Source organism: Maylandia zebra, linkage group LG20, assembly GCF_041146795.1.
Source record: "Maylandia zebra isolate NMK-2024a linkage group LG20, Mzebra_GT3a, whole genome shotgun sequence".
Taxonomy (NCBI): domain Eukaryota; kingdom Metazoa; phylum Chordata; class Actinopteri; order Cichliformes; family Cichlidae; genus Maylandia; species Maylandia zebra.
In genome coordinates, this window is record NC_135186.1 from 12187409 (window position 1) to 12212186 (window position 24778).

Below are 24778 nucleotides of genomic sequence, written 5' to 3' on the forward strand. Positions count from 1 at the left end.
CCCAAAAAAGAAAAAAAGAAGCAGTTAATATTTACATATCTATTCAACTATGTTCCCAAGATTTTAATCATCCTGCATCAGGGAAAACAATCTGAGGCAAAGCTGTAAATAGGCAACTAGACCAACTTTCCATCTTGATACATTCATCAGTTTTTATGCTAGCATTGTCTCAGTAGTTGTTGTCCTAGCCGAGGTCACACTTGACTATTTAAAAACAGGCCATGTGACACCCCCCCCCCCCAAGCTCAATCTGGTGCAGTCCAGAGTATTCACTTTAGCATAAAGCAACCTGCGGTGGATCATCTCTGCCGGCTTCAAGCTGCTAACAAAGCATGCCTGAAGCCCGAGGGTGGAAATAAGGCTACCTGAAGGCTAATGACAGATGATCTCACCATGCACGTGGAAACGGTGAGTCCAGGGGTACAGACAAAGCAGAATGGAACTCGCACAAGCTGGGGGTGTTGGGAAAGAAAGTGCCGTGCTTTATTAGACTAACACCGCCTGAATCCAATGCCCCCATCAGTGACCCCAACAGTCTTTCAAGTGTGTAACCTGAATCATTCAAAGGAGCGCTCTAAAAATGAGAACCCACACTACCTGCTGCTCTAAATTTCATATGATTGATGCCAAACTACACCAACCTCAGCGCGCGCACGCACACACACACACACACAAAACTCTGGATACCACCTTGGCAAAGCATCAGGAGGTTTCTTTGTGCATTCACATTTTAATACAACAATCTGCCCAAGTCAGCTGTTCCATGATACATAACCTAGAAGGTGAAGCAAGAATCTCTCTCACACACAAACACACCTTTTCACTTTCGTAATGCATTCTAGGTAAGGTAAAAAAATTTAAGAATACGAAGCTATGGAAGACTTATCATTTTCAAAGAAAAAAAAAAACAAAAAACAAAACAAAAAGCTTAAAATCATGACATTAAAAATAATGCAGGATTTAAAAAAAATAAAAAATAAAAATCAAGATCCCGTCTGAGATTAAAGTGGTTATTTTAGGAGAAAAAAAAAGTTTTGGTAAGAAGTGGTCACATTACAGAGTGCTGGTCTGTGATAACAACTATCACAGCATCTCGGTCTGTATGTTATTTTCATTTGAACAGGCCTGAATCATGAGCGAGTATCTTCAAAGTGCAGATGTTTATAATGAGAAGGTCATTTTGTGACCATAATTGTCAGCTGTGATACACTGCAGGCACGAACCAGCAGGTGGTGTCGTCTCGGGTCTGAATTTGAAGTCCGGGCTCACCCCTCCCCCTCTTATAAATTTACCACTTTAATCTCAGACTTTTTCTTCCCAGGAATTCATGACTTTTATTTTTTTTCCTTGAAGCAGTACAATGCCTCGCACAGCTTTAAAATTCTGTTTTTCTTAGAATTACCCAAATCCACAAACTATAGAATTACAAACTGCTTTCTCTGCTAAAAGCATTTAGAGGTAAAATGTTCCTCTAAGTGGAAAAGGGAAGACAGAATTCAACCTTTTTCAATTCCAAAACGCTTTGTCTCTTTCATTTTGTCTCTCGCTGTAGGGTTTGTAAAAGTTCAACTAAGGCAAAGCGCTCGATCCAATTCAAATGCTACACGTGTACAAAAAGCTACAAACTGCTTATTTTCAAGCTGTTAAGTGAGCATTCAAAATATCCATTATCATTTAAAAGTTGATTTGGTTTGACTTGATTTTGGTGTCTTGTTTTCAAACTTTTAACTTTAAATAGCATCAAAACAAATCTCGATTCATTAATTACTAAAAAGGATTTCCTCAGGATGTTAATTTATTTAATTTTTAATCAAGACTATCCCGTGAAATAAAAGGAGAAAGCTGGAAAACATTTTAAAGCTGATACTAAGATGAATAACTTAAAAGACTCCCCCAGGATACTCTAATCCACAGTGTCCCCCATCACACATCACAGCGTGCAAACTCTGGCCCTATAAAACTAGGGCCTCTAAGTTCTCTTCCACTCTTCCCACCACTAAAGACAATGGAGGTTACAACACTTTTCACAATCATCGAATCGATTCCCAGATCAAATACTAAAGAAGCAGGAACGCAAAATAGGCATGTGGCCAAATCTCTCTGAAGCACCAGGATTGTCTGTTAGTAAAAGTTTGAAGCACTACTTTTGAGGGAAAAAAAGGGTCTTGTTATAATTAACATGCAGATCAAAGTGTGAGTTCGATTCTAAAACAACAGAATTTAAAAATGATTTTTGGTGACTCTCACATCAGTTTTAGAAGAAAAAGCAGACCCTCTCAATCTCTTTAAAGGTTTTACTCCTGGAACTTCTTGTGCTCCGTCAGGTCAAGATGTTTTCAGTTTAACCCCTCCTTCTTACCTGACATGATCATATGAGTCGAAAGCACAAAACAAAAGACCTGTAGTCTTGTTAAACAGATGTCACAGAGGACGAGTTCACCGGGCATAGAGCGGTGCACATTCTGAGAGATGGGAGCAGCGTCCGTGTTTTGGTTTGAAACGATACAAAAATTTCTCCAAGCTGTCGGGCGTGCAGAGGCCTGCTGAGACTGCAGTGTGCAGGGCCCGTGCCCAAAACCCAACAACATGCAGACAACAGTCTAGCATATGCTCCCATAGAAGTACTACACATGTGAGTGCATGCATGAGCACAAACTCCCAAAAACTCCTGCCTATTCTAAAGAGGCTCCCTGATTTGAACACTGGTGGGGTTTTTTCATTCCTCCAGACTCCTGCACCCAGCTCCTCCTGGTTTTCTTTACTCCTGTCCAAAGCCTTCCGTTTCCTCAATGGCAAACATCAGCTTCTCTTTCAGCTGCTCGTAGCTCTTGTAGGGTGGCAAATCCAGTCTGTTGAAGCTGGAAAATGAACATTAAAAAATGTATTTTAGCTTGAAAAGCTGATTCTGGTGCTACCACAACAAACCTAGCTTGATTCTGAAGTGAGTCTATGTCAGTGTGGAGCTGTGTGCTTGGATGAAAACTAAAGAAGTTTAAGGACAGTTGAAACAACTCTGAAGTAGGTTGTAAATCTGCATTCATAATATCCAGGCCCAATTGGAAAACTGTACTGTCTCCATAGTTATTTCAACACTGTCCATAACACTTCTGCAACTCAAAACAGTTCTGTTCTTTTACATGAGGTGGGGTGTGAGGTGTATGCCCATTATCATCCATCCGCACCCAGTAGTTTCTTTAGTCCTCTGTATGAACTCACCATGTGTGACTTCTGGGAAGCCAGTTTTCTTTTCCCACCTTCTCAATGCAGAACTTTTGAGCACCGTTGCTTCCTACGAGGTGAAGCACAACTCACTGTTAAGTTTGATCCTTACAGAAAAGGTGAACTTTCAAAACAAATTGCAATAATTTGACAGTTTCCTACCTAACACACTAAAGGCTACAAATGGCTTAAATCTTAACAATGAGAACAAACATACAACTGAAATAAACCACCAACAAAACTTTGTAGGTTATCCTTTGGCGTCATGCTGCATGTAGAATCATTTGGCACTTCAAATGGTCATCCCTGCAATATTTACCCATGAGGTCATTGAAGCCTCCGACTGGCAGGCGACAGGTACCAGTGACGAACTGCAGCAGTCTCATCCTCTTCTCATTGTCCATCTCCTTCACCAGCTGCAGGAGAAAAAACAAACAAAAAACAAGAAAGATTAAAGACCATATTATCATATTATTATAAACTTCAGTTTAATGAGTCACTCCTTCGGCTTCACACTGACCTGCCAGAACCAGACGATCTGTTTACTGCTGCGAGCATAGTGTCTGTAGATGGTGTTTCTTTGCCAGTCTACCAGGTCAATCTCCTGCATACCACACAGCATGACCTGGGATGGAATACATTTTCATTAAGACAAAAAGTATACCGCCCACTCCATTCTTGAGTATTTGTCTTTAAGCATACCTCCAACTCTTTTGCATCAAAGTACTGCAGGTACTGCTGAGGGAGGACCTCATTGAAGCCTTCAAAGAAAGCCTGTGTCTGCTCTTCTACTCCTCTGGACAGGCGCCACTCTGCCACCAGCCTGCACAGGCAAACACAAGCCCAACCTTAAAACCTAAAAAAAACTCTTATCTTAATAAACATGTCATATGAGCCTTATATTGAATTGACATAATAATAATAATAATAATAATAATAATAATAATAATAATAATAATAGACAATGATCTGAATTAACAACTAAATGGAAAACCCTGAAATCCACCTGATGTACTCCTCCTTGTTCTCTTCTGTGACTTGGATGTCACCTCCTCCTGGCTTCAGCTCATGGGTGGAGATCTCCCCCAGGATCTCCTTGTCAACAGAGAAGAACATCTCCAGCCCGCACTCCTCAATGTTGTTATCCCTAAAGAGCAACAAGGTCCCTGCAGCATTACTGTTACAACAAGTTTTCATCCGTGTCATGTTATTCCGTTATCATGACACATTCTACACTTAAAGCTCTGAGAGTCTAACACCACAGGAAATTTGCTGCAGCCAAGAATGATTTGAAAACCTGACCAAGGGTTAAAGACTAACACGTTTCAGTGACCTATTAATGCTGCTGACGACATTTCTTCCTCCGCTCATCCAGCTAAAATGTTGCCTAAGGGGATTTAGAGCTACTCAAGGCCCAATTTTAAGAACATTTTCTTCATGGTTTCCCCAGGAAATGTTAAGCTTGAATTAGATTAGATTAGCATTAGAAGGTAATTAAAAGTGACTGAAGAACATGGAATCAATTATTTTGTAAAAATGTGAATTCAGTTTTGAGTTACTAGTCACAGTTATTCATGTGACTAAAAAGGACTAAAAATCACATGAGATGTTTGGCTAACCGCAGGATGTTAATGGAGGTTTTGATCATTGTGCTGGGGTTCTGTTGACAATTAATGATGGCATAAAAATATTTATGTCATCTGTAGCCAGTTAATATAAAACTTCCAGAACTGAATAAGCTTCTCGGATGAGATGTGAAACGTACTCAAAAAACACTCAAGTCTAGCCACTTTTCTTCTCAAGCTTTTTAGATAAGACTTCACTGATTTTTTTCTCCAGTTCTTTGTAGGTTAGATTACTTAATAGGACTAGACTTTGCAATCCCAAATGACTGAGCTCAGTACTCATCTTGAGGGGGTTTTGAGGCATCATTTCAATTGGCTGTCCCCACAAAGACAGGAAATATGTAATCGGCTTAATTTGTTTTGTTTGTCAGCAGTGTAGCATCCACAGTTTTCAAGATATTATGTGATGGTAAAAAACCCATGACAGCTTGAGTCTATTTAATTTTTGGTAATAAATAAATAAATAAATAAATAAATAAATAAATAAATAAATAAATAAATAAATAAATAAATAAATGCACGGTGGTTAGCACTGTTGCCGCACAGCAAGAAGGTCCTGAGTTCAATTCCAACATCAGGCCGGGGTCTTTCTGTGTGGAGTTTGCATGTTCTCCCCGTGTTTGCGTGGGTTCCCTCCGGGTACTCCGGCTTCCTCCCACCGTCCAAAGACATGCACTTAGTGGGGATAGGTTAATTGGATAACCCAAATTGTCACTAGGTGTGAATGTGCGAATGAAAGTGAGTGCGAATGGTTGTCTGTCCCTGTATGTTAGCCCTGCGACAGACTGGCGACCTGTCCAGGGTGTACCCCGCCTCTCGCCCTATGACAGCTGGGATTGGCTCCAGCGCCCCCCGCGACCCTGAAAAAGGATAAGCGGAAGCGAATGGATGGATGGATGGATAAATAAATAAATAAAATAAAAAATTATCGGATCAAAGTCAAGGCCCCACAAAATGTGAAAAGCAGTAAAAGCTTTATTTTACCCACAATTTCTTTTCTTCAAACTTCCCAATAACAGGGTCTCTGGGGATGTGAGCAACTGGGTTGACCTTCATTTTTAGCGCCCAAGTTGACCAGTGCAATATGAAAGGACATATGGTTACTCCCCCCCAATATGAGACCCTACAACGTCAAGATGGACCCATAATGTTTCGCAAAAGAAATCACACGCTGCATGAATACATCTTAAAAATCTCACGTTTTTACAGCTTATAAAAGCAAAAGATTTCAGCCAATTCTGCCCCAATCATGTGGGTGAAAAAGATAGAAAATAAACCATTTTAGACTGTATGTGCTTCAAGGTCACAGGTCAAAGGTCAGGTATCAGCTCGTTGTCAGCAGGCTGACGTCAGCATGTTGTAATAAAAAAAAAAAAAATCATAAAACATCAAAGTTTTATTACAGCCCCTGCCGTTTGGGGGACAGTTCTTCTTTCATTAATGAGTTAGTGTAACAAAGTGCAGTGATGTGTCATTTCTCCACACAAATAAACACGAGCAGCACATTAAGCACACTGTTACTCTTCTCGTCATAAATAAAACCTGAGATGTATAGGGTGATACACACCAATACAAAGACATAAACAATCTAATGTATTAGTAACTTTGTAATAAGAAATGTCAACAAGTTCATTTAGAATGAGAATAATTAAGAATGCATCGTCTTTCAAACCGCTTTACACACACAGCAGTTTTGTGAACTCACTTGATCCACATGAGGGAGTTGTAGAACTCTGGATCAATGGACTCCAGGTCGTGGAGGGTCAGCGGCTTGTTGAGGATGCGCTTGTAAAATGGCAGTGAGAAACCAGTGTCGATGAACTTGCCATGGAAAAGAGCCTGAGGGGGAAATGCATGTTCATCATTATTACACACAATCAATCAAAGCTTTATTCGCCACATGCAGGTTGCCCTGCAGTGAAATGGGACCCCCCCCCCGACCATACACACACAACACAGACATTACATGGGGATACAAGTCTGAGATCGGTAGCGTTACTGAAAAACACTGAAATGTACATTACAATGGGAAAGTACAAGAGGAAAAAGAGACCTCTACTCATGCTGTGCTTCCATGGTAGGACAGCATGAGAACAGGAAACAAAACTCCTCTGCACAAAAAGCACAAAAATGTCCACAGCACAACATTGTGAAGGACATGACAAGCCACAGGATTGGGTGGGGGTGAGGAGTAATCCGAAGCGAACACAGCAGCCGCCCTGCACAGCGCTACCATCCCAGCGCGTCACACAGACCTGACGTGTTCCCCCGCAGGAAACAAGCATCGAAGGCGTTTGGAAATGGAGGGGGATGAGTGTGTGCTTATCAGTGTAAGTGTATGTGTGTGCGTGTCCATAGTTCAGCTGAGACAGCGTCCTTTGCCCTGCCAGGCTAAGAAAACAGTCTACCAGCCAACCCAGGTGGCCTTGCATGGAATGGGAAGGAACAGACTCAACAGTCGTTATCAGGGAGTTTTTGTTCGGTTCCGGCCTTGAGCCCACAGCTGGCGCCGAAGGGGTAGCCGCATTATTATAATGGTGATTTTTCTTTTACAAACAACTCATGAGAATTTCAAGCTGTTTTAACACTCCGACACCGACACTGGTCTCTCAATCTCCCGTTGGATAGCTGCGAGTTTCTCCATGATGTTATTTACCTTCAATTCTGTGGTCTTTTCAGTTTTTTGCTCACAGAGCAGATTCTGAGACCTCATGACCGCAGCCAACTGATCCGCGATGTAATCCAGCTTCCGCCCAGAGGTGTTGTTCCGAGTGGATTCTTCCCTGATGTAATCCAATATACGCTCAGAGGTGTTATTCTGAGCCTTCACTGCAGCCGTTAGCGCCTCCAAGCTCTTAACCATGCTGCATTCAGTGAGCCCTACCTGAGAAGCCGCACCTCGTCCCATCGTTTCAATCCCAGCGGGCAGCCTTGGGGGGGGTTTGAACAGCCAGTTCCGCTTTCTTAATTCTCCGATAAGCCAGGGCCAAGCCAGCTCCGATCAGCAAGAACCCTGTTATCATGGTTCCGAATAGGTAGATATCTTCAGCGTCCTCGATCGACAGTCCCGCCAGGCACACGATCCTCCATGTCTGCCACCCGTCCATTGTGTATCCGGCAGGGAAAGTCCCTCCAGGGCACTCGGGCTCTCCCGAGCCCAGACTTCTCGTTGAGAAAAGGGTGTCAATAGCATTCAGAGACCAGTTGATCAAATCCATAATTCTCTTTAGGTTTTAGAAACAGACTGTGAGAGTGTGTTCCAGGGAAAGTATTACAAAAAAAAAACAAAAAAAACACGAGACAAGACAAGGACATGAGGAGCTAAGCAGGGAAGATAAGGGAGAGGAGAAAAGTGCGACCGCCTTCGCTGAGAGCCAAAGAGAAACACCTTACTGTTATAAATAATGCTACAGTGACTCTTACAATATCTTACTTGCCATTACAGCTTTAAAACCAGCATATGAGAAAGTGACTAACCATGGCAATAAAGCGTCCTATGAACTTGAAATACTTGAGGTGGTCAGGGTTGATGTAGGAGGCTGGGTTGATCTGAAGACAGTAGTTATCTTTACCAGCATATTCAAACAGGCAATACATCGGGTTCAAAACCTCATGGGACAGCAGGAAGAACCACTCCCTGTGAGTGAGGAGAAGACAAGGCAGAAGTGAGTGTGGGATGAGAAATCCAGCAAATACATAAATAAAAATGACAGCAGCAGCCCAATAATAGTTCTATGCTATGAATTCTGAGACTTCTCATAACTAACCTGGAAACACCGCCATAGTCAAGCCCTTCTTCTCCAGGGAAGATGATCCACAGCCTCCTTCGCAGATCTTGAGCATTTAAGCTCATTATCTACAACAAAGACAACAGACTGATATACCACCTGTGAAATCACTATTATTCTAAAACAAAATACCCCAGTATCATAATTAGGAATTTTACAGTCTGCTTACTTTATGCCCTGCACTTTTGTCATTATTATGCATTAATAAATACAATGAACAGTGTGGCTCAAGGTGGTTGCTGTACCTGCTGGAAGGAGTCCTCAAACAGGGTTTTTCTGGATACGTTGATCTTGACGTGTTGAGGCATCGCCAGTTGCTGGAGAAAAGAAAAATGCCAGCAACAGTTAATTTTGCAGTGAAGACTCACTGGTTCGCCTTAAAGGAAGGATTACGTTTTTTTTTTAATTTAACATGGTACGCACACAAATATTACACATGCACACTAAATAAAGCAAAAACAGTGCACTCCCCTGTTTATGATGACTTGGGATTTTTTGTTATCCATCGAAGACTGTGGGAGTTCAGACTTGATAACAACAAATTGAGTTGAAATGAACCTAAGGTCATCAGTCACCGTGAATAAATTTATGACTGACTAAACGGAATTCATCTCTACTTTGTTTCATCATGCAATTTGAGAGATCCATTAGAAAGATATGAAATACTCCATTTTCCACATAGTGTCAGTGGATATGGTGTAATGCCAGGAATCTGCAGATTTTTATTCTAAAGACAACAACTCTCCTTTCCTGTAGCGACACCCACCTGGCACCAGAATCTGAAGTACTGTACTTTGGCTTTGAAGTCTCGAACATAGGTGATCTGGGGTCCATTTTCACTGTGACAAAAAAGAAGGAAAAACCAGAGTTTCATTTAATCCGTTAATACCTTAAATATTACTTTCAGATATTTCGATCTCACACTCGCTTCCACTCCCATGAACGCCCACATAAATGTCCTTGCAAAATATATTTTAAAAAAGCGATCCACTTACAAAAACGTACATGAGAAGGTTATAAACATGTGAATTTCGCCACTGTTCATCTTAGTTTACATAACCACATTCTCATCACCTTCCACCCAAACTGGTTTTTCCACCTGAGTGAAAAAACCAGACCCAAGCCTCAACTCAGTAACTATCAGGACTGAGAATGCTGTAGGAGACTAGGTGACCCATTAGTCATATCAGGCTAATGCATCACGACTTCTAAAATTAGAGAGGGATTCTTAGGACAGTGACACATATGACTGAAAATCAGCTGAAACATAACTATCAGGTATATCAAAGCTACCTTGTGAGATGCTAGATCAACTGTGAAATTAAACTATTTATGTTGATCCCCCCCCCCAAAAAAAAGCAAAACAAAAAACAACAACAAACAAAAAAGGTCTTCAAGTACCTGCCTTTGTTTCAGTAACAGCTTATCAGCACACCAGAATGACTTTCTGCATAACATTAAACCAGTCTTTTGTATTCTCTGGCTGGAAACTCAAACGCACTTGCTTACTTATCTGTGGCACGCAGAACTGTTGAAAAGACTGTGTGCAGCCAGAATGTCACTGACAGTGAATCCAGATCACATGTCACTAACAAATGATAGTTAAAAAGGGGCCACTAAAAGGAAAAACTAAATCCCAAAGACAAACCAATAAGTTCTTTTAGAAACAAATTCATATAGCAGCACAGCTTTTTGTTGTTGTGTTTCTTTAGTACCTGCTTCGGTCAAACCAGACTATTAAGATAAAACCTTGTTTCCAAAATACTCAGAATGTCTTTTAAAAGAATGATGATTATGTTTAGAAGAACACAAGATGGTTTGAGATATAAACGTGTTTGTTGCTTCTGTTACAAAGTATCATTATGGCAGTAATTAGCAATAAAACTATTTTTGAAAAGAATGTACGTCTTTTAGTTAGCCAATGTGACTGTGTCTTCTATATCTTTCTGAAGCCTTAAAATTTTGGGAGAATGGAAAAGAATGCATTGGAATAACATACAGTGAGGATTTTCCAGTGCGGGGGTCGATGTAGGTGGTGGTTCTCCTGGTGTGGTCGACAAAATAAGGAATACCGTCTACAGTGAAGCGCATCTCCCAGCCTTCAGGAAGGGGCTTCTCATTCAGCAAACTGAAAAACAACATTAGACCTTTTCCTGTTTAATGTTCTCAGTAAAGGTTATGAAAAAAAACACACTACAGATATACAAGTTTTATGTTTATCTGATAACAAAAACAGTGGAATATGCAAACACACACTAACCCCTGTGTTCTTGGATCCTCCCACTGTGTTGACCGTGTAGGGTGATGCACAAAATAAACTCTGCCATTGGAGTCTGTTCTCTTCTCTGCAAGCACACAAAGTGAGACATTATATTGCCCTACCCTAACTCCATCTTTACTTTACATTATAATAGATTAATGCAAAAGCCACAATTAAGCATAGCTACCTTTGAATTATTTAACTTTATTATTATTGAGAAATGAGGGACGAGTGTCTTTTTCATGCTACAAACATCTCTACCTTAATCAAATATAAAGATAGCTTAATTTAAAGGGGTTATATTAAATAATAAAAATAAATCCTGCTGTGGCTATCATGATATAACACTTTATATCAGGGCTGGCAGCTCAGCAGCTACCAGGCTACTGCTAGAAAAAAAGTCCCCAATGTAGACATCGAATATAATCCAACAGGTTCCAGAAGGCAGTCACAATAAATGTTGAAAACTGATGTTCAAATGCTAAAACAATGAAAAATCCAAATGTGACAGAAAATATGAGAACAATATGCGATTTAAGCCACTTCCAATGAGAGTGTAGGACACTGATTGACATATGTGAGAGTTCATCTCAGCAACTGGAACCTTGAATGTCCGCTGGTAAAACACTATCAGCAACAAAGCATTGCACAACAAGCAAATGGCTTCCTGTGTGGATGTCTCTTAGCAACAATTGTAGTTAACAGTGACAGAAACTTTTGTATTTAAATTAGAAAGTCATTATGACCTTACCCCATCCCTGTGGTAGAGGCCCAAGAGGATCATACTCCTTATTTTGAGTGGCTGTGGCCTGGTCTTGGGCCTACACAGCAGAAGATGATCGTTAATGAAGCGTCTTCACTTGTATGTATGACATAACAGATATGCCAAGCTTTGTGTTTAACAAGCTTGGCATGTTTTTAAGATAGTGGCGTGTAAGGACATATGCAGTGGCACAGCGATCCCAACTACTGTGCATCTTTTTGTGTTTTCCCCCCACACCCCGCTTATTCCTGCTGTCTACTATTTGTATTTTATTCTGACACAGGTGGCGTGGAGCACCCACAATTTCGTTGTACATGTACAATGACAATAAAGGGCTATTCTATTCTATATTAGAGCAAGAGGCCTGTAACTACAGGGCCAAAGTAACATCTCAAAAGCAGTGAGCCACCTTTTTCCATTAATAGCAATGTCACAGAAATATGGCAACATAAAGTAAACTATAAGCTATATCCAGCACAGTACTTATGTATATATTTTGTATAAAATGCTTCAAGAAAAGAAAGATATCTAGCTTTTTTTCTCAACTTGCATCCTTCAATCGATCTTCAATCAAAATCCGATTTCCTAATCATTTAGTATTTGTGTCTGTGAAGGTTCTCAGTAATCCAGGTCATTGTAGTCAAAGGAGCTTGCAAAGAAAAGCGCCTGGACTTCTTTAAGTTGCTTGAAGACGTTTCACCTCTCATCCGAGAAGCTTCTTCAGTTCTAAGGTCAAATTCCTGAGGTCAGATGGCCCAGGATGTAGATCCTGGGCCAGGAATTCGCATGATAAGGTGGGGCCAGGTTTCACAATGAGCTCACCCGAAACCCTGGCTGATTGGGACCCACACCCATTTTCACACCTTGGCTCAGGCGATTAGAGGATCATCAGGGGGTCCTTTTGTCCCTCTTTGGCGGGATACTCCCACTAGGTTTAAATCTGGAACTCCTCACAGTTTGACCTTAGAACTGAAGAAGCTTCTCGGATGAGAGGTGAAACGTCTTCAAGCAACTTAAAGAAGTCCAGGCGCTTTTCTTTGCATTTAGTATTTGTATTACAAGACTGTAAATTCACAGATGAGACACACCTATAGTCACTATATTCCAGCTTATTACCATCCAAGTCAACACAATGCATCACATGATAAAGAGGATGTCTCACCCCAAATATAAATCTCTGGTTGAATTGCTGCATGGCGCCCTGCAGCTGGCTTCGCTGGTGCTGCCATTGTTCATAATTGCGCACTGACTCCACAGTGGGGCGTTGCCATGTGGTGGTACGTGTCATGTGATCAACAAAGTAGACCCGCCCCATTTGGTCAACACGACGCTCCCAGCTGAAGGTGTAAAGGGGGGGAATAAATGCTTTAATGACAGAAAAACCATACACTTTTTCCAGGCTAAAGGACATGACAAATATATCACTGGACGAAGTGAACAACAATAATATAACCAGTATCTACTATTATAACAGTCCAATAACACTAGAGATGACTTTCTAAGAAAAATCTAAGTGATAGAGGGTTTTTTTTTGTTTACCCATGGGGCAGCGGTTCAGGCCGTTCCCACGTTGTTTTCTTCTCCACGTGATCAACATAATAAAGCCTGCCGTTCTGATCCACTCTCTGCTCCCATCTAGAAAAAGGAACAATGATAAAGTTCAGGCCACTTTTCTTAATGGTGCAAGACACTACTCTAGCAGATTAGGTACAGATTTATAATTTCTAGCATTTTCTACATGAGTCATCCTAGTAGAAAAACAGCTAACAGCCAGTGAAGGTCACAATGATGTCATAGGAGCACAGAGCTCAGAAAGGGATGTTTACAGAATTACAGGCTGGATGAAGCCAGACCAAAAAAAGACCACGACTGTCACAACCATGTTTAATATATAAAATGTGAGATAAAGTCATTCACTGTTTAGGCATATCTGCTCTCAACAGACAAACAAGTAGCATGTCACCTTGTCTTTTCAGTAAGAAGATTCTGCTATGCTAAAAACTGCTCTCACATTTATCACTCATGTTTGCATATTCGTTTGATTTTTTTATCGTTACAATATTCAGCATGCTCCGTCATCTAACGTGTCATTAGATTGATGAATGGAATATAAATGCTCATCTGACCTTGCCTTGTTCAGGTATTTCTGTTCTGTTTTAGAAAACATTAATTTACGGCTAAGCAACAGCCCCTTTTCTTTATTTTTTCCTCAGTAGTTAAGCATTTTTTCTCTGGATGAAGCTTCCTTTTCTTGGTCTATTTATACTACAGCGCAGTCAGCCGCTTTAGCAATTAGTAGTTTGGCTTGGGCACTATTATTGCTTAGCATGGCTTTGGAGATTAGATAATCATTTCCATTCTTTCACATTCATGACTTATGACTGTACAGAAAACCTCTCTCAGTTCTTCTGCAAGAATTAGAAAATGAGCACCAACCCAGGAGGCAAGGGTCCTGTGCTGACTGCGGGGACTCTGGGAGTGACAGCAGGGGTGATGGTGCTGGTCGGCTGCCTGGTTGCTGCAGCTCCAGAACCGGAGGCCACTGTGGAGTTCCTGTCAGAGCCCCATGATGGACTTGAGTCTGGGGCTGATGAGGGACCCGAGGCCGGCGCTCGCACTGGGGTATCAGAACCTGACTGGCCGTCGCTGCAGTCTGCTGCAGCAGAGTCATTGCTGGAAGATGCTGAAGAAAGAAAATGGTGGATCCTCACTTTAAACACGGCCAGAGCATATGAACAAGGCTTCAACAGGCTTCAACAGGCTTCACACTGCTCTAAACAAATTTTAAGACAGTTTTGTCTGCTCTTGAATGTCACTACTGTGTGATGTCACCATTTCCTTAAAATATTCACCTTAGGGACATGGATCTAACTATGAGCATTTTTGTTCAAATCTTTTTGTACTGGTGAGGGCCAGCCAATTAGAAGAAACTTAACTTAAAATGCCTCGTTTCAGACAGCGAATGAACTGCATAGTTGAAACAAGGAACACTGTAAGTTAAATAAAGTTCATTTTGAGCTGCCAATCATGAATTGTGTGAATCGGCCCCATTTTGGAGTGCAAGAACAAAACTGTGGAATTAATATGATTATAAGAGATCATTAAGGCGCATGTGCGAGAGGATTTAGCTAGAAATGATCTTATTGTGCATCTCTGTGTTGTTGTGCATGAAGAAAGCTCATATTTAAGGAAACCGGTTGTACAAACATATCAAGAGCAAGTTGTGCTTTGGCTCAATTCCAGATCTACCTCTGGGTTAAATATTTGACACTGGAATGATGGTAGAGAGTGGGTATAGAAAAAGAGTGTCTCTTCTTCTTTGTTTTCCTTTAGTTCATAGTTTCAGTGTCTTGACAGATTAGAGCAGTTTTCACTCATTAAATCTCTTACCTGGTGAAGAGTTGGGTCTGCGTGGGGTTGGAGGCGGAGGTCTAGATGGCCTAGGTGGTCGAACAGGCCTCAGCCCTGTTGAAGATACCGATGGAGACCCTGTGCTGTTTACTGATCTACGGCCACTAGGAGAGGACTTGTGCTCTATGCTGTCCACAGCCGGAGAGCTGTCTCGACTGTGCCTGTGGAGGAGGGTGGGTGGATACTGATAAACAAAGCAGAAAAAAAAAAGAAGAAACCAGAAATGTGACACTGGTAGAACTTGCCTAAAGACAGGAAGATGTACTGTACCTTATGGAATGATCACCATTTGGCTGCGACTCCCCATTTGATGTACCTGAAATAAAAGCATGCAAGAGAAAAGAGTCAAAATGAGAGATTCTGTTAGAATGTAACATAACCAGTCAAATAATTAAGAACTCTGCTATTAGTACTGCTGATATGGATGAAAAGTTGAACTTCTGAAAAAAAAAAAAACATGTCAAAATATCTTCAGTCCCCTTTTTCACTTTAAAAAAAAAAAAAAAAAAAAAAAGTTGTAAAAAACAAAACAAAAACAAAAAAAACAAAGGTCCTGTAAAATAAAACAAAAAAATGACAACATAAAATGAAAAACTTCACATGCTTCCAATGTAAGTTCCTCTTTGTGCTCTTCCGTGACTCACTGTGATGGTCGGCTTCTGCTTTTGCGAACATATCAGGATCAACAGTCATGCCGTCAAGGCAGACAGACAGGTCCCCCACCACGTCTGACTCGTCCCTGTCTGCACACAGTTGTAAGGTCTGCACCACCTCAGAAACTACATACAAGAAACACACGATGGTCAGTGCTACTATGGCATCTGAAATACAAACCTTGCCATTAATGATGCCACCAAACTTTACTTCAGTCAGTGGTATAATGTCCCTTAAAAAAATTCTAACCAACAATACACAGTAGTATTTTACACAACATTCATAGTAGAAAAAGAAGTACTTTTTGCCCCCCGTAAGCCTCCTGAGATCACATACTGGATACTAACAAAAAGAAATATAAAAGTACTGTTATAACCATTTATTGATAGCACAGTGACAGAAGCAGTTTACCCTGCTCACCGCCAGGAGATGTAATTATATATTATAATACATTTTTTAATTAAATGAGAAAGATTACTTAAAAGACTGTTTTCCTGCTTCTGTTATGGCTAAATATTGTACCTAGTACAATAATGAAAAGGTTCATTTTTGAGGTGGAAAACAACACCAAAACACAAAAAACAAACATGACAAATGATTTCAAACATGAAATCTTGAATATTTAAATTACAAAGTTATGGCAATCAGCATGTGTTTCCCTGCTCTGATATCAAAGTCAGCTCTTGACATTTGATTTGCTCCCAGAGCTCCCTGTCATTAGCTCTGCTCTGCTGGACAGGGTCCATGCATATAAAAAAAATAAAAAAATGACCGCACAGTGAACTGGTCTTTATGAGGGAAAAACAAAAAGATAAACAGACCAAAAATCTTCCAGCATACAAGCAGATGACAAAGATTATAAATGGAATACTCTACTGATTGTTTTCCTGGGTGTAAGTCAGATAAACCACATCTGTAAGCGCTCTGAAATTCTTTCTGTATGTACGTGTGCTGCAGTGAAACCATGTAAACCTGCATCAACTCACACAGACAGCAGGAAATTATCTGACAAAACTTTGGTGGGCAGGAAGTGATGTGGTTTATACTTGCAGCAGTTTACTTTTGCAGTAGAAAATTACTAGTTAACCATTACTGTCTAATTGTCTACACATATAATTTCTTATATTTAGCAATCTCCTTTGTTCTATGTGCAACTGTTGTGTTACTTGGGTTAGCCAAAGCGCATTTCTACGGCTTGTATCCAGGATCTTATTTGCTGGATCAGTCAAGTCATTGATTTTCCGCTGCATATTATTATGTGCTGGAGCCTATCACAGCTGTCTGACTTGTGTATCAAACTTCTTTGTCAAGGCACAAGAATTTGTAAAACAGGGACTTAATTTACATTTTCTGTGGTACTTTTGAGTACATCTTGCTTCATCACTGGCAAACGGCTGTATGTGATAAACATCATTTAAAGGGTTGAGGGTTTCCCTTTTTTTTGTCATCAGATGCTTGCAAAATTTATTCTCTATATTTGATCCCTTCGCAAAAATTTTACTAAATTATATATCTTTATAATCATATATGTCAACTCTGAGGCAAGGCTCAGAGTGACAAGACACTGTTTTTACCAAGCTAACATGTTTCATCCTGCAGCTCTTCTAGGGGTAAGTTGAGGTATTCCTCAGAAGAAGAAGCATAATCTCCCAGCTGTTTCCTTTCAATTGGACATGTCCCCACACAGCTCACCTAGGAGGCATCTTAGTCAGATGCCTGAACCACCTCAGCTGGCTCCTTGTAGTGTGGAAGTACAGGAGCTCTACTCTGACCCCACCCAAATGACTAGACTCCTTACTCTACCTTTAAGGCAGAACGCACCGCTTGTATGTAGGAACCTTTTTTTCCCTTTGTGTCATATATACTCACTTTTCATGTCATTAGATTTGAGTGTTTCACTAAGATCCAGCGTGGCCATCCCTAGCAACAGATCTGACTTCAGGGTCTGGTGGCTCCACACACGAAACACTAGTTTGCTGAATGGAGTTACGATCCTGTGAAAACCAATATATTTAGAAACAGTTACTTTTGAAAGTTTAAAAAACAAACTAAAAAGAGAAAGAAAAAAACAAACATGCTTTTTTCGATTGAAAAGCTAACATAGGAAAGTTCTTCATGGCCGTGTACACCATTTCAACAACCAGGTTGACAGATTAATATGTGCTGATAGTGTTTTTATAGACTTTCCATTGTCTAAATGAATAAATCTGTAAGCAGTTCTTATTCCACTTCTCAATCACAAGTCCTTAGCTAGCCAATGTCAAGTGAATACCATTTTGTGTGAGTCTTAAAACCTTTTACAGCTCCAATCTAACATTTGTGTTAAGTACAATTCCCAATGATAAGTTCTACAAGCATCAATAATTACAAATATAGGAAATAACAACCAATTACTCTCAGGAATTCCCAGCACTGCAATCTATTTGACAACTGTTTTACCAAGCTAAACAGTGAACACCACTTTGTCTGTATGAGCAGCAAAAATCTTTGTGTTGTCCTGAAAGCGAACCACAGACAATAAAGTTCAAAAGCTATTCAGGGACAGTGAGTGTCCATGACCGTCACTACGACAGTTGTTTAACAGTCACCAGGAAAAGAGACAGTGGATATGTGGACTGGGTCCGGTTACACCCCATAGTAAACACTTGTTATATAATAACGCTTCCCCCGTTGGTCTAAAAGAAACTGTAGGAGGGTTCTATAATAAGAAGGCCACTTTGCATAGAAGGAGACATTAGATAGGCTAAAATTAAGGGGGTGCTAAATGTGTGAATATTTTTACTGCAGGAAGTGAAGTGGTGTGAGTGCACTAAATGTGAAGTGCATTCTTGGAAACAGGAGTCCTGTAAATGCACAGGACACTCACCCAACTGTGTGGGACTGTAACTGCTAATGGAAGCCAATTCCAAACACACAGGTCTTTAAACTTCTCTTTAAACTAGAAACTCTATGAAAACCGAGCCCAAGAGCGTATGCACGAAAAACAATTGCACAGTTTCAGTGAAATTCTATTTTTATATTCTCATGAGAGAAACTGACAGTTTGCTGGGGAAATGATGATTTGTCTTACCGCATAGTGCAGTCAGCAGTAATCGTGCATGGTACACTTCTTCCTTTGAGCCAAAACCCAAATTACCACACTGTTTTTATTAATCACTTAATGCAGTCTCTAGGGATTATAGCCATTAAATGGGCTGTAAAAATGTTTGAACAATGGAAAGATGCTCTTCTCACCGAGGAGCACAGGCATTATTTACTATATGCTCTCTTTTTGATATGCATATTTTATAAGCTACAAATATAAACTACTATCATTTTATTAGTGCCAAAACTTTTGTTTTCCTTCAACATAGTTGAATATTTCTCACTCCATAGAGATGCTTAGAGAATCTTTAAAGGGTGCCCTTTATGCTTTTGCCGATTTTCATATGGATATTTATACAAACATGGGCAAAGTTTCAAATAATGAGGTCAGCATTTGTACAAGTAGTTCTGGTGAGTTAAAAATTAGGGTTTTAGATGTTGTATGATGTCAAAAACAGGGGATATCCTTAATATGGTCATCTCACAGCTGTATTAACCTACTGTTCAAACCTCCTGTTTGCAAGAAGAGGACTGAAAAGGGTCTGTCGCAACATAAGATAAATACAGATCTATCTTTTTAAACTGTGAATGATGCAATTACTCTACTCTGCTCTCTAGTTGTTTCGTTTCTCCCTCTGAAAACGCTACATCCAGATGAACAAAATTTAGGATTTGGTAAATACACAGTTGGTTTGGTTTCCTGAAAATATAAGTAGTAACATTTATGACAATAAACAGTCTATGGCATCTGAGTAAGTGGGCTATTAGATGTTTTATGGGCACATTTAAACATTAGAATTCATTCTGTATCCTTTCTCATAAATTCAAACATTTGCAATTTAAATACAGGTTTTATTTAGACAGGTTTGGCTCGAGTTAAATACCTTTTATGGGTAATAAAATAGAAGTATGGCATAGGAGTATCTATGATATGAATTAATATAAGAGTCTAGTAATCCTGGCAAGACTGACTCACACAGTGAGCGGCTGCTTCCATTTGGGGCTGTGAGTGTTGGTACATTTCTCTGTTTTCTTGGACTGGCCGTCGACTGTCACTTCCACATAGGGACTGGGACCAAACCAGTTTTTCTTGTTTTCTTTCAGTTTTGCTGATAGCACTAAACAGGAAGAATACATATAGTAAATGAGCAGTCAGATGTTGGAGTCCAAAACAAAACAAATAAATTGTTTACAACTTTAATTTAGGAACAAAATACTAGTATGAAGGCAGTGGGGGAACAATTATTTGATCCCCTGCTGAATTTACAAGTTTACTTACAAAGAAATGGACAGTCATTTTAATGAAGAGAAACAAAGTCCCAAACGCTAAAACTCTAAACCCTTTAGGTTTCTAGGCTGCCGCTTGGCAGCTTGAGGTTTCTTTCCCTTCACAGATTTTTCTACAGGATTCAGGTCTGGAGACTGGTTAGAACACTATGTGACCTTAATGTGCTGCTTGACAGTATGTTTTGAGACATTGTCATGATGGAAGACTGATCCACGGACCCATGTGCATGTCTACGACCCAGCTGACATCTTGGGCAGCTCTTTGGTCTTGCCCGTGGTGACGGCTATGTTGGAATGGAAGAAATTGATTCTGTGGAGAGGTGCGCTTCATACACAATATGAGTTGAGATCAGGAATATAATAAATATAATTGAATGACTGATTGTAATTAGTGGGAGCCAGAATTGTGGTGTGGTTGTAGGGGATGAAATTCTTATTTCACTCTATGACATGCAAATCAGTTTGTTCTGGATTTTGTGGTTGGTATTCTCTCACTCTATTATTACCATAATAATTAGAGACTGTTCCTTTCTTTGTGAATGAGCAAACATACAAATTTTGTTTTTTTAACTGGTAGTAAAAAATATGCAGTAATAGCAAGAAGCACAGATTTTTACTAATGAGAACATCTGAAAAACTTAAGCAGCTATCTGAATGCTCAGAAATAAAATAAGTCAACCTGACTTTTATTTTAACCTCTGTGTGTCGGTCTTCACTTCTTGATGAAGACCGAAGACTCACCAACGATTTGTAGCTGTGCCCTAATAGGGTATCCATTGGAAGTGCCCGACTTGGTGGCTCCACTGGCCATGACATAGGGCTGGTATAAAGGCCTGTAGACAACACATCATTAGGTTGGTGACAATCATGCAGAACTCATACAGATATGACTAAATGATCTCATCTGTAAGTTGCAGATGTGCACCATACTGGTGAGATCATTTAGCTCAAATATATTTAGCTTACATTGTGAGCTGAACTGATTTCTGACTATTAATAGGTTAAAAAAATATGAAACACTACATTAAAAATATTTATATTTCACAAATTATCTCTGCAAATCTACACTGTACAGTAAAATAGAAAAATATCAGAGCTTTGAGCAAATTTTCATTAACTACAGGAGTTATACTGCAACTATATTTCTTACTGAAATACTCTTAAAATGTACAACATCTGAGATTAAAATAGTACACAATGACTTTCATTCATACACAGTCACAGACATTTGGTGGCAAAGCTGGGAAACAAACCACTAACTATTGTCTGTAAAGTGCACTGAGACTACATTTGTTGCAACTAAAACTGAATTAATCAATTAGTCAATTTAATCAGCTGCAGTTCAGCAGTCAAAGCTATAACAGTCAGTCACTATAAGAACCTTGCAAGATGCATAAAGCACATCAAGCTCGTACATCTTCCATAGCTGACACAAAAGTATCATAACTGTGGGCTCCAAATGACCTCTAATGCATATTTCTTCCTATATTCCTGTGCAAATGCTTTCACTGGGTTTGGCTTGAAGCAAGCAGCCTTTACCCAATTATCTTCAAAGTCTAAGATAAACAAGAAAATACGCCAAATCACTATTCTCGCCAAATCTGTGCAAACAAGTTAGCTTAGCTTAGCTCAACGGACACCCTACTTAGGACATCAGCAACATGCATACATATTTTTTCCTTTGTACAAAGACTTCTACCTAAATAATCTCATCACCTGGAGAGTCATTTTGAATAGTAGAAAGTCTACATTAAAAAAAAAAAAAATTGTATTTCCTTTCAGGATCCCATCCTTAACAACACTAAACAGTATAATGACCTGTTAAACGTCCGCAACAAGGGAACAGACTGACGGTAAACTCAAAATAAAAAGAATATCAGTTCAAGCAACAGTAAAAATCTCCTAAATGCTGCGTCATCATGGAAGGTAATAAAAGACCACAAAAGGAGGCAAAGGCCAGGGCTGCAGGCTGTGAAACCTGTAAGGTGGCTGTAAAAGAAAATCTTATGGGTCTTACAAAAAAACTTGTGATCTTTGTCACCAGTCTTCACTTTAAGATCACAATTTCATTTATATAATACATGAGAGCAATTACATAAAGCTCATGCCAAAAATACACCGACAACAGCAATAATTGGTTCTGAGGATAAGGTTGCCAGGGCCAGTTATACTGTTTGCTTATAAGCATGTCAACAGTATATGAACTCCGAAAGCTCTGAAGCAGGCCCTGTGATCTTTTCTTGATTGTGGTTACTTCAGTGTGGCACTGAATAATGCAGGGTCCTCAGCTCTAGCTCATCCAACAGTCTACGCACACAGCAGAGCAGGAGACAGTGAGGAGCTCCCGGGTAAACTTTCACGTTGGCTACGGGTCTCAGTCAATAATTCATTATAATTGCTGACTTTGCATCCTTGCAAGTAGGCTGAATGTGTATCATGGATGAGTGTATTTCCTGGATACTAAACTGGATTTTTGTGTTTTCAGCTAAGCAACATCTCCCACTATTTCACAAAGTGCATCTGGGGTTTCTTGAAACTAATCTGAACTCAGACTGATTCAACTATTGCCTGTTAGTGCTGTGGTGTTGCAGGTGAACCAACTATTTTGAACAGTATGACCAAAACCGCATAAGAGGAGCTTTTCATTACTATATGCTGAACTTCTATTGTCAAGGTTGCTAACACCTTGTTAAATCACATGGACACGCTGTTTACATCATGACTAAGAGGGCAAAACAATGCAGCACATCAAAACAACATACCGTCGCAATGACGAACACGAAATCTTTGTCAGATAAAAGGGACAAATGGGTTTTCTAATATTACGATTCAAGCAAACAATACTCAAAACCCGTCATTATAAGTAAAAATCGGAGACTGTTGAGAACAATTGCGACTGAGGGCACAAAATAACGTAAACGTCATTCTTGCATTATGTTTACAAAGCAATTATGTCAAAAGAGAAAACTATGCGGTCAGGACAGCTTGCTAATGGAGGGCACTTGGGAGCAGTGACGTTTGACAGGTGCAGTCAGTTTCCCGAAGAGTCAACAAGCTTCCGTATACCTTTAATAACACTTCTTTTCACTGCTTCACTGACACAAACCCATTTATAATAATATAAATTCCTACCAAATCACTTCAACATTCCTCAATAGCGTACTGAGAAATGACTCCATGACGTCTAAGCGTAAAGATTTAATCGAACTACTAAAATATCAGATTGAGTGTGGCGCACCTTCCTTCGCAAATGACAGCACATAGCTGAGAAGAAACTACTCAATGTACCTCCACATTCCGTGTCTTGGATGCTAAGCTAAGAAACGTTCGTAAGATTACATAATTTAATCCAACTAGGAATTGATAACAAGCTAACGCTAATTCGGTTAGCCGGAGAAAGAAGTACAGTATGTCCTGGTTGCCAAAGTCAAAAGCCATGAAGTTGACCACTTTTAGTTATGTTCGCCGCTGTGGCTTTTTAACTAGAGTTGCTGAGTACGTGTTGAATGTCAGCTGGCCACCAGAATTGACAGCCTGGTGCCATCCCAGCCCAGGCTAATTACTAGCCTGCTAGCTTGTGTCATCATCATGGCTGGCTGGAAATCCCAAAGTCCAACGGCTGTGGAAAAAGCTAATATCACCGATGAGAACTCCAGTTATTGGCTCCCATTACTTACCGGAGTCCGAGCGAGGAGCTGTAAAACTAACGCGCTGTATCTAAAGTGTCCACCCAGCCTTCGCTCACCAGGATGTTTGGGTTTCTGTTGGGGGTTTCACTTCAAGGAAGAAGAAACTTCCACCATCTTCGTAAGCTCGTATCACGTGATCGAAACAAGGTGGAGCGCGCACGCTACTCCCTCTTTGTGCCGTGATTGGACAAGAGTTGTAGTGCTACGAACCAATAGACGGTCAGTAAACATAATGATGCATTTAAGGTACTTGCAGTCTACTCATAAACCTTACGTTAACGCATTGTTTTTAATGCCTTGTGCAGCATTTTTTAAAATAACGAATATATTTTTATATATACTTGATATGAAGGATATCCATCATCTTCTGTGGCAAACTTGATACATAAATGTGTTTATGATGTGTTTAGTGAAAATAGGCTTAGGTAAATACAGTTAGAATAAAATATCCACAAATCTCTTGTGTGCAAAAAGAAATTCCTGTTCAATCTTAATCTGTCCTATGTAGCTCTTGACAATGTAAAATTTAACATGCCATTAAAAATATCAAAAGACTACTTGATAACCAACATATTTTGTATTTGACTTTAAATGTAGTCATATTTCTAATTTGGTTAGAAATATTTCTTATGGAGGCTGTTTCCTATTTACAGATGGTGGTCCAACAACAAACGGCAGATGGAAGTGTTGTGCTGTATAGCTGACTGTGTAATCGTTGTCACCTCCTCGGTGAGGACAAAGAGCTGTAGGGACAAAGAGAAGAGTGTTTACTAAAGCTTACTAAATTTAATATTGCAATAGGTTAATATACTACATACTGCGTGTGTTATAATTCATAGATATTACAATCTAATAAATAGAACATAAATGTAAAATAGGATGTATTGTACTATACACTTAATGAATACAAATATGTCAGTTCAGTTCAGAGATGCTTTATTTTGAAAGTGCTAACAGGAACGTAGTATTCGCTATGACGTTTGTCTTGACTCCTATAG

At 39.8% G+C, this 24778-nt stretch overlaps 1 protein-coding gene across 1 annotated transcript; it reads right to left on the reverse strand.

Annotated features, from left to right (window-relative positions):
- Positions 1 to 1308: 1308 nt before the first annotated feature.
- Positions 1309 to 23926, reverse strand: itchb (itchy E3 ubiquitin protein ligase b). The gene is made up of 24 exons (XM_004574947.6): positions 23769 to 23926; positions 20833 to 20924; positions 19781 to 19922; positions 17590 to 17714; positions 15711 to 15845; positions 15337 to 15382; positions 15046 to 15227; positions 14092 to 14338; positions 13195 to 13290; positions 12818 to 12992; positions 11644 to 11713; positions 10893 to 10977; positions 10632 to 10760; positions 9399 to 9471; positions 8878 to 8949; positions 8612 to 8700; positions 8322 to 8481; positions 6550 to 6683; positions 4226 to 4366; positions 3922 to 4042; positions 3740 to 3844; positions 3539 to 3635; positions 3217 to 3289; positions 1309 to 2858 (listed from the first exon to the last, which is right to left on the reverse strand). The coding sequence occupies exons 2-24, from the start codon at positions 20900 to 20902 to the stop codon at positions 2759 to 2761; spliced, it is 2667 nt and encodes an 888-aa protein (XP_004575004.1). The 5' UTR covers positions 20903 to 20924; positions 23769 to 23926; the 3' UTR covers positions 1309 to 2758.
- Positions 23927 to 24778: the final 852 nt, after the last annotated feature.

What these genes read in the sequence shown, in the direction of transcription:
- itchb (XM_004574947.6), bottom strand. Translation starts at nt 20,902, where the DNA reads ATGGCCAGTGGAGCCACCAAGTCGGGCACTTCCAATGGATACCCTATT. An exon ending in GGCACAGCTACAAATCGTTG is followed by an intron (nt 19,923 to 20,832) that starts GTGAGTCTTCGG and finishes CTTCCTGTTTAG; the next exon opens with TGCTATCAGCAAAACTGAAA. An exon ending in ACTTCAGATTCTGGTGCCAG is followed by an intron (nt 8,950 to 9,398) that starts GTGGGTGTCGCT and finishes TCTTTTCTCCAG; the next exon opens with CAACTGGCGATGCCTCAACA.